General features: G+C 36.5%; 1 protein-coding gene across 1 annotated transcript; it reads right to left on the reverse strand.

The window, feature by feature from the left end:
• Positions 1–5,932: 5,932 nt before the first annotated feature.
• LOC145559731 (uncharacterized) lies at positions 5,933–9,532 on the reverse strand. The gene is made up of 2 exons (XM_081621064.1): positions 9,133–9,532; positions 5,933–7,028 (listed from the first exon to the last, which is right to left on the reverse strand). The coding sequence occupies exons 1-2, from the start codon at positions 9,503–9,505 to the stop codon at positions 6,331–6,333; spliced, it is 1,071 nt and encodes a 356-aa protein (XP_081477190.1). The 5' UTR covers positions 9,506–9,532; the 3' UTR covers positions 5,933–6,330.
• Positions 9,533–10,729: the final 1,197 nt, after the last annotated feature.

A 10,729-nucleotide genomic window follows, 5' to 3' on the forward strand; every position in this document is an offset into this window, starting at 1 on the left:
TGGTTAGGGTATACCACGCTCTCCAGCCGCCTGGGCTTCTGCTGAGGTAATGCATGCTTGCAAAAGCCTCCCAGCCGGGGTTAAGCCCTTGGAACTCGCAGGCAGCAACATACCCCAGAATGTTGGTCCAGGAGTTGAGGGTAAGTTACCAGAGCCCAAGGCCGTAGCCTCTCAAAATTGCCTTCACCGCCTGGTGAAGGGGGAAGCGAAGGCCGGCTTTGAACGCCGCCTCATAACAGCCAAAATAGCTTTTGGCGTTCTCTTGATCATCCCCCCAAGCGATGGTGCCCAGCTCAGGCGGCACCCGGATCTTATACCCGTCTTCAAGCGGGTGCATTTTCTTAAAGTTCTCTAAGTTCTCTCCCATCTGGATTCGGTCCTTGGAGGAGACGTGGATGCTGAAGGGATCGTCCTTCTCACTCCATTTTTTCCTTTCTTCCTCCTCGCTATCCGGAAGAGGGGGCAAGTCATCGCTGCTCTCGGAGGTAGAGGCGGAGCTGTCGATCTCCGTCTCCCCCTCGCTTTGGTCTATGGGGGCAGAGGCGGCCTCGTCGCCGCCTCGATCGCACTCTTCCAAAAAAGAGTCTGCAGGGGTTGAAGGGACGCGCGGAGGGGATCTCTCCAGAGCCGTCTGGTTTCCCTGACAAGACGTTTCTCCCTCAGGCGTTTGGCCGCCTGAGCCTTCGCTCTTGTAATTCGGGTCCGTGGCCGTCTGCATTGTCCGAGCCATGGTGTCCTGCACAGACACATAACTGGTCGGAATCCTTGGCAAAGGGTGGTCCCAACACCCCGAGCCGGCACTCCCAGTCCTAGACTCAGCCGACCCTGGTGACCGGCTGGACTCTAACCTAGGTCGTGCCGTGTGTGTTGGTGATGCATCCATTTATTGCAAGAAATATGTACAAGCGGTGAAAAAAGAAAAGAGCTGAGAGAGACAGAGACGGTACCTTTCGAGTTGGTATTTGAGTGTAGGCGGGACCGGCTGTATCGCTGAAGAACAAGCTTTTTGCTCACGTCTGACTCAAACAAGTGACTTCTGCTCTCTCAAAGTTTTTCTCTCTTGGAAATTTTTGTAAGCGTACAAAATTATGAGGGTAAAACGGCTATATATAGAGGGTAAATTTGGGGGCATTTCCGTAATTTACCCAGAAGGTGAACAGTTACTTTGTAACGGTAAAATTACCGCCAACCGGAGCGTGAAATGTGTCACAGATGCCACGTGGCGTGCCACGTCACATCTGTGAGGGGCAAATGTTTAGGGTAATTTTACCCCGCCACGTGGTCCAATCAGAGGATGACACGTGTCAGCCTCAGGATGGCCCAAAGTGGACCAATCCCTGCTTGACACGTGTCACTCCAGAAAAGAAGGGAAAAAAGTCGGCCTTTAGGCCCAAATCCCGAGAATGCCGCAAAACGGCGCAACCCACCAATGATTAGGGTTCAGTGACCTAATCAGGGGCACAACTCCCAAAGACCCTATAAATAGGGAGATACCCCTCATTTTGAGAAAAGAACGTTTTATCATTTAATACACCTGCATTCTCTTACATCAGAGAAACACCTGAGCTTGGAATCCGAGCAGATACCCACCTAAATTTCCGTACTCTTTATTCCTCTTCAAGTTACTAACTTGATCGTCGGAGGCGGAGCACCACCCAACAGGTGTCTCCGTTTGTTTTGCAGGTACAGCTCATCCCAGATCAGTCTTCGTGTTGTAACTCTCCCGAGGGACAAAAACCCCCAAAACAACAATTTTCATTTGTCATTGTGAAAGAACATTAACTAAAGGTATGAGTTGCAAAGAGATCTATTGAGTTCAGCCAATTTGATCATGAAAAAGCTGGACAAATCAAAGTTTCGAATATCAAAGTGCTTCATACCTTCACTAGAGGATGGGTGAAAGATAGTATAGATGGAAATTGATTATTTTTGGTATAATGAGTAAGGAATTAATAAGAATTTTGGTTCGCAACAAAGAATGCATACAGAGAAGTGTTATGACCTTACCAAAGATGGAATGAGAAAAGATCAACATGATTCTAAAGCTGAGTTAAGTGGAGTTACGGGGGCGTAACTCGTTTTCTTTAAGGGGGGTAGAGTGCGATAGAATTACGCGCTTTTTTCTTAATTTTTCCTTAATTTTGGCATTTTAAAGTGCTTTTTCGTCAGTTTTACACTGATTTAGTTGATAAGTTTGATTATTTTACACACTAAGATGTGTAAGTTTATTACCAAAGTTGATTCTTACACTAATGTTAGTGTGAGTTTGTTAGATAGTCTAATAGTTTACACATTATTTTGTGTAAGTTTGTTAGTAAAGTTGTTATCTTACACATTATTTTGTGTAAGAAGGTCAGCAAGTTGGTTACTTTACACACTAGTTTGTGTGTGAATGAATAGATGAGGTAGAAAGAAAGTATCACAAAAGTACAGCAACTAAAAATATTAAGGAAATTTTCAGATTTTACAAACATTTATTCGTTTTCAAGCGAGCTTTTTCTTGTTTTCGTACCTAAGTTTCGGGGACGAAACTTCTTTTAAGGGGGGTAGACTGTAATACCCCGTATTTTTAATGTATTTTATAAATTATTTATTTAATTATAAAATATATTTTGGGTCAAACTATTTTAATTATTGAATTATAAATAAAGCAAGTATTTATATTTGGGTCAATAAGCATTCAATCCAAACGTAGCCCATCTTTATTGAACCCAATCATCTTATTTTTACTTTTGGGCCACCTACTTCATCATTTAAGTCCATTATTTTTATGAAGCCCAAACCTACCCTAACCTACTCTACACTATAAATACTCTACTTATCCCCAAAATTTTACCACCCAAAAAGGTCAAATGGTCAAGGTAAGCTATTTTCTTTTTATTTTTATTCTTTCTTTCTTCTTTTCCTTTTTCCTTTTCTTATTCTTTCTTTTTATTCTTGCATTTACGTGGGTTTTGGGTGACATAAACCCACCCAAATTTCAACACCGGCTGCCACTGCTGCCCGCCAACCCCACCGCCGGCTGCCACCACCTGCCAGACCGCCGCCGGCCAGCAGCCGCCCAGCTGGCCGGCCACCACCCACGGTGGTTCTTCCCTTCTCTCTCCTCTTTTATTTTGTTTTAATAATTATTCCTATAATATATTTTTGGGTATTGATTCTTGATGGTTAAATTATGATTAGTATGTTTTAAAATTGTGTTTTTGATAATTAAAGAGTATAAATTTCAGATTTTATGAAGTATTAAAAGTTAGGGTTTTTTTTATTAAAGTGTTGATTTTTAGGGTTTTTATGAATAATTGATTTAGGGCTTTTATAGTAATGATGTTTTGAAATTTTGGTGATTACAACTACTTATTAGTTTAACTGAATTCCAGATTTATTTTGAACACGCAAATTCATGTTTTGATAATTAGATTTCCGTTCGTTAATATTAATCTCGTTTTAATCCCGATCAGGTTCTAAACTCCTCCGATTTTGATAAAAAAAAAAAAATAGTGTTTTTCGAGTGGAAACAACGTTTTAAGAAAGACTCACTACCTATGGTGGTAAGCACCACCCTCTCGTGGCCAAATTCAGCCTCTAAATATGATTTTCGGGCAGTTTTTGATTTTTAACGAAGTTTTTTTTATGCTTTAAATTTTATCTTTGAGTTTAAAAGGGGTAAGAGATAATTTAATGTTTCTATGGATAATTTAAGTATAAAGATGTATTTTGATGAAGTTTTAAAGGATTTTTGATTAGTTTAAAATGTTGGAATTTTATTTAAAGTAGTATAATTGTGATTTTTAATAAAAGGGTGTGATTATCCATTAAAAAGGAGTTTAATTAGGGGTTTTTAAATAATATTCAGATTATTATAAGTTATTTAAAGTGAGTTTAAGTTGCCGAAAATTGTGTATACAAGGGTAATTAATATAGTATTATTGTCCCTTTATGTAGGAGACTTGGTTCGAGAATTGTTGTAGAGTACTCGGTTATTTTAAGAGCTTATTTGAGGTACGTTCGCGTACTTAGCATATTTTGATGATATAGAATCATGCTAGGATTGATTTCAATCAATTACAAGTAGTATCATGCTAAGGTTTATGTATGGAATTGTGAATTAATGGTGTTGGTGATTGAATGGTGAAGCATGAATTATTTGTGATGGTTTATGGATTGAAAAATTATATTTTTGGCATGTTGTGTTTGAACCATCTTTTATTTATGGCATGTTAGAAGACATGATTAATTAAACTACATGTTTAATTATGTTTGGAATATTGAAAAGGAATTTTATTATGGTTCAAATAATTTTTATTGATGCTTTAAGCATGAGGAATAAGCTATATAAGTGTCTATGTACACAAGGAATAAATTGTATGTTGGTGCCTTTGTGCACTTGAGGTGTTTTTAACACCGAGGGATAGGAATTTTGGTGCATTATGCGTTTAAGGTGTCTTTGACAATGAGGTAGAATTAAAAAGGGTTCAACAATAAATAATATGTGGTCACTAATTATTCAAGAATTAAATTAGTATGTTTGTTTGATTGAATAATTATTGTTGATTGACTTATTATGCTTTGAGAGTCATCACCAAGTCTAATAATATGTAAATAACGTAAAGTGAAAGAGATTACGCACCAAAACTCTTGGAACGTATATACCTTGAGTATGAACAATGGGGGGAGTTATGGGGTTTTATATTTAACCATAACTTCCGATGGAGTACAGGACGCTGTATATTCCTTTTTTATTATTTATTATTATGCGCAGGAATTCCGCCACCTTTGTGTGGTTTTGTCGCTGGCACGGTTAGCTCCCATGCCAGTTAACCTCAAATTTATTTGGGGGAGGTTAATAGGTGGAAACCCGTTCGATGCGTAATCAATGCAAAATGAATTAATTAGTGTCTAGTCATTGCGTCTTGTTGATTGGTGTGTGTGCTTGTGAACAGGTGCAATGCGGTAAGTGTGTGTTGATAGGTGAAAGCATGTTAGTGTGGCTAATTTACGCTTATGTACTCAGCTTTGCTGATTGTGTGTGTTTGTGTATTTGGCCATGTCTTTATCTTGACCCTATGATGACCCATTTTTAATGGAGAGTAGTGGAAACAAGTAGAGATAAACTTTTCAGGTATTGAGGCATATTCATGATGGGTTACGAGTGAAGAGCGAATCATGCTAGTTTATATTAGTTACAATGTGTTTCAACTTTAATTATTTTTGCTAATATTTATATATGGAGCTAATATCAAGTTTGGCTTTGGTTTGGTTTTTAATAAGGGCCTTTAATGGTTCCAAGTTGTAGGTTGATTTTCATTTTACTTCGCTCATTTTGGTTTTAACTTTACTTTCGTTTGGTTAGCTTTTCAAGTTGGTTTGTTTTGGAAAGGTTTTTAAAATTAGTCTTCCGCTGTGTATCTTTGATATTTGCCTTAACCGTTTTCACGGTGGCGGTAATGTCTTAGATATTCCTATTTAAAGTTTTATACAGGGCAAAACAGGTATTTTAAAATAAAGGAATTTCTAGGATGTTACAAGTTTTCATTATTAGGGTTGCGGTGGCTAAGATTTCTTTCTCCTACCATTTCCTTACCTTTTTATCATCTTTCTATTAAATTTATAGTTAATTTAGGTGACGTGGAAGTCCCAATGAGGGTACCATTCAGTTATGGTAGTGAGTTGAGAGGCACAACTTAGAAACTTGAAAAAGTTTGGGTACACCTTAGAAACTCGAATACCTTAGGGGTATAGCTTAGAAAAACCCATATAAATTTTATAATTTTTACTTATGGAGAATTAAAGTTATTATTCGTTGAGGTTTTACATTGGCAAGCGTGATAGAAGAAAAAGGTCAAGTAAAAAAAAACAAGAAGTATGTTTTTTCATTTTGAATAAGAGATTTGCGTGGTAGAAGAGATTTGAAGTGTATACATTGTATACTACTATAACTATAGTATGACATCCATCACTTTAAATTAGAATAACAAGTACATACTGTACGAAATGGATCATAAAGTATTATGTGAAGGTTCCACGGCTCCATGCTCTTTCAATGAAGAAAATTTGTAACCTTGATTATTTTCTTCTTCCAAACTGTTGGGCTATCATTTGTAATTCTGTCTGGAGGGAACTCATATCATACAAACCCATCTAACAAACAACAAACTACAGTATTTCGTAAAAAGTTGCTACAAAATTGCCAAGTAAAAGCTACAATGTAAACATTTACATCAGTAATACAACCATATTCGGACACCTCAACGAAGCACATAAACTTGCAAAGCCAAGATCACGAAATTTTCTTCTAGTAAGCTCAGGAGCTTGAAATTTTCTCCACATTAACTACACAACCATCCATGTCAAATGGCGATAGCCAGCCCACTTAGCAGCAACACGAATTCCAATGGCTAATGCGACACCCAACAAAGGAAATGGAACTTTTCCCATAGAGGGAGTAACTTCAGCTACTTCATTTCCTTCTGCAAGGTTTTTAGAATGATGATGAATAGCCAATGCTGTAAAGGATATTATCGCTAAAACTCTAACCCATGGCTCACCAACAGAGGCCAATACAGTTGCTACAGGTAATGCAGAAGAAACATTATCCCTGTTTTTAAATAATCGGGAAAAGCTGAAGAGACCAGCAAACATTAGCCAGAAGACTGGTTCAATGATGAAACCTCTCACTGCTCCATAACCAATAATCCCAGCTACAGTAAGAAGGTAGGGTTGGCACTTTAGTGAGTTTGGAGAAGCCACTTCTCCAATTGCAAGTACAATAGAAGCGAGCATAATGATAGAGGTTAATTCTGGTATTGGAGCAGATGTCACTATGCTGGAGTAAAAGGAACGTACTGCATGAACTGCAGTCTCAAAAAAGAGAATTGTGTAGGAGATAGGGTCACCTATGAAATGGAATATGAGAGCCAAGACAAATTTCGATAGGTATCCAATAAAATGGAAAATATTCACTACGAGCTTTTTCCAATTGGAAAGTTCCCACAAGACTGATCTCCAAGCATAGATGAGAAATGCTAGCGCTGCATATATCATAAGCAAAGTCAGAAAAAGGCAAGAATAATTAGTTGCACTAGCATGGAAAGATCCCTCAGTAGTTTAGTAAACAGATTGTGTTTCCTCATAGTAAAACCCAATAAGGTCAGTACAGAAGAGGCAAGCTTCAAGGGGAAGAAACATATCGTTCTAATAGTATGCATACTTGTAAGTTACTGCGTACAACATATCATCAACCAGTTAAATGCTGGGCATGGACACAAGTTGAGCAGCACCATAGAGTTCAATACAGCAAAACTAAGGTATGGGACAATAAGGGTCTTCCTATCATCTTTTATGTCCATAGTAGCAGCTATGATACCTTCACTACATTTCTTTCAATCTTAATCCCCTGGAAAACTGGCTATACAATTATCCAAAAAAAATTCTCTACAAAATCAAGACAGCAACATCAGACACATATAGGTGATCAGAAATTGCAGCACCTACAAAATTTGAGATTCAAATAAAGTACAAATAGTTATTCCTCTTCATCATAATCAAGTACTCATTCTAGAAGATCTCATGCTATTAAATTTATCATGTACAATCCAAATACTTTGAGGTTCTGAGTACTCTTCAACCTCAATATTCCTTAGTGCACTACAAATCAAACACCCACGATCTACTTTAGGCATCTTTGTATTCGTCCCATATAACACACACACACACACACACTCAACTCTAAGAAAATCTTATTTGAATAGCCTAGCTAGTGTTTCTAAACAGCACCAAAATCAAAAAGTTTAGACTTTAAAGTCATTGCAAGACTGTAACTTTACTCTCGTGTATAGCTGCTAGTGGAGGATTTTTGGTATTTCTCAGAAGTGATACCACATCTCTTAGTAAGGGTTGAATGGTACATAAAAGTTATTTTTCCTTGAACAAAGGAGAAGCAATCAGTAGAAAGTTAAAATCAACAGGAGAGAAGATAGAAAAAAGTATTTATTCAGGGCCCTCAGTTACCCCCTCCCACAAAAAAAAATGGGCTCGTGATTTCATGATGAAAAACAACCCCAACATTCCCTCCAACCTCTATAATTTTCATATTCTTGGCCTACTATATTTTGTTTAGAAGAGGCAGGCAAGGAGGTGAGGAGCACATAAAGAAGGCTAAAGAGGGACGACTCCTTAACTTTGAAGCTTACAAGCAGTTCCAAATATCCTAATTCCATTTCAATACACGAGATAATAAGACTTCAAAACAACAGAGAGGGAAAACGGGGGGGGGGGGGGGGGGTGTTCTTCCTTTCCCCCACACTCCTCATCGTCTTTTCATTTTTAATGCTGCAATCACCATAAAGAAGGACTAGCAAACAACATTCACAGAATGTTATTTTTACAGTATTTCTTTTCATTACCCTTGCCTAAAACATTCCCTAGAGTTAGTAACGACTAACACGTACTAATGAAGTTTTAAGTAGAAACACACATACATATAACTGGAGAAACAATACCATGAATATCATCAACTGTCATAAAACTTCCCTTGCAAAATTCATATAAACTCATTGCCGTAAGAGTATGCATATAGAGATGCGATATTAAACAGCTATCGATTAGCCATTTCTTATAAACTCATTGCCATAACCACCAATCAAAATGTCTACAAAACAAGCCATAAGGGTATGCTATGCATACATAAATTGGATATTAATGAGCTATTTATATAAAAACAGCACTAACCCATTTTACTGAATTTCTTCATGTCCCATTTTTAACAGCCCTGTAACTAACACATTTTCCACTCTGTCGATCAATTCCAATTCCAATTTCCCCAAATTGGTGAGCAAAAAAAAAAAAAAAAAAAAAAATCAATTACATTAACCCATTTTACAGAATTTCTTCTTGACACATTTTTAAATTTAACAGCCCTGTTAGTCTGTTACTAACACATTTTCCACTTAATTTTTATCACTCAATTTCAATTTGAATTTCTCCAAATTTGTGAGTAAACTCAAAATCAAAATATCAACAAACAAGAAATGAAGATAAATTCCCAATAACATTCATTCTTTAAAAGGAAGACAAATTTACAAAAACAGATAAAAAAAAAACATTAAATCAAAAGAAAAGGAGGGAGAAAGATACCTACAAACCAAGGCCAACGAAGAGGAGGAGAAGGAACTTCCTTAGTCAAGTACTTAAATCTATCAGGCATTGTGCTTTTACCCCTCAATTCTTCCAATTCTTCATCCTCAATTTCTTGCTCACTTCTCTTTTTCTCTCCTCCACTATTCTCAGCTCGAACGTAAAATCCCAATTTAGCCCCAGAAATGCGAAGCCCAAATCGTTGGGTGAACGAAGAATCTGATGTAGAGGAGTTGAATTGAAGGGTTTGATTAGTGCTGCTGCTGCTGCTCCCATGGCGGAAAAATGTGGCACGGGTTGTGAGTTTGGGAGTTGAGTAACGGTAGTTTCGCCATGAAAGCGGTGAACAGGTGCTAGAAATTGATATTGACATGGTTGAGAGGCTGACACTAAAAAATGGTTCACCATATTTGAGTTTTCTTAGAACTAGTTTTGTACCCTAAGTTGTACGGCTTATTTACTAAATTTTGATATAAATTTTTAATCTATACTTAAATTTCAAAATATATTTGTAATACAAAATTAGCTGGGAATTAAAGTAATTTTGTCACGATTTAAACTAATGTAGAAGGCATGTAAAGGACTAAAAATAATATTTGTATTTTTTTTTTTTGAGTTATAAACTAATTTTTTTTTTTGACTAAAAATATAATACAATTTATACATATGAAATTTTGGTATTTTATTGATAATAAAACTCTCAACAAATAATTTTATCTCAAAATTCTATCCAAATTTGATTAAAAATAGAATTCTAAACTTTTTTTTTTAAAAAAAATATTTTTTTTTTTTAATTTTTTTTATCTTATGAAGTCTATGTACATATACCCAATGTGGCGCAACATTTGACGAAAAGTTAGAATGCCAAATGTTAATGTCTTGTGGCTTGACTAAAAGTTTAGTTTTATATATTAGTTATATAATGGGTTTATCAGTTATTATTTCTTTCCGTTCCATAATAATTGACACATTTATTATTTTCTTTCATTCCAAAATATTTCACACGTTACCAAATATATGAGACCACTAATAAAAAAATATTTTCCAACATTTTTTTTCTCCCCACTACTCCACCTCCTCCACTTTTTGTTTGTTTTTTTTTTTTTTTTTTTTAACTATATAAAAATACAAAAGAGAATCCTTAATACTATTTCCGTTTCATAAAATCTGCAACAATTTCCTAAAATGGAAACTACACATTATGTACAACAAACTAAAAGTTACCTCTTTTAGTAAATTTTTTGTGTAAAATTACCACCATACCCTTACTAAATTTTACTTAAGTTCAATAAACAACATATTAACTCTTTAACCCAAATTAATTTATCCCTATAATTAAAACTCTAACCCACATTCTCTCTCCTCCCTCACAACCTTATCCACCACCAACACAACCAATTTTTCACTCTCCTCCCTCTAAACCACCACAAGCACCATCCCTATCCTCTTTTCTCTCTCTTCTCTCACCGTACTACCACCACCACTCGGATCCACCGCACCATCTGTTCTCTTTCTTCTCTCTTCTCTTGTGGTTGGGGGCACATTTCAGATCATGGTGGCGATATGGGATTTCAATTTTTGATGGTGGTGAGGTCGG

Source organism: Chenopodium album, chromosome 9, assembly GCF_948465745.1.
Source record: "Chenopodium album chromosome 9, dcCheAlbu1.1, whole genome shotgun sequence".
In the NCBI taxonomy this organism is placed as follows: Eukaryota; Viridiplantae; Streptophyta; class Magnoliopsida; order Caryophyllales; family Amaranthaceae; genus Chenopodium; species Chenopodium album.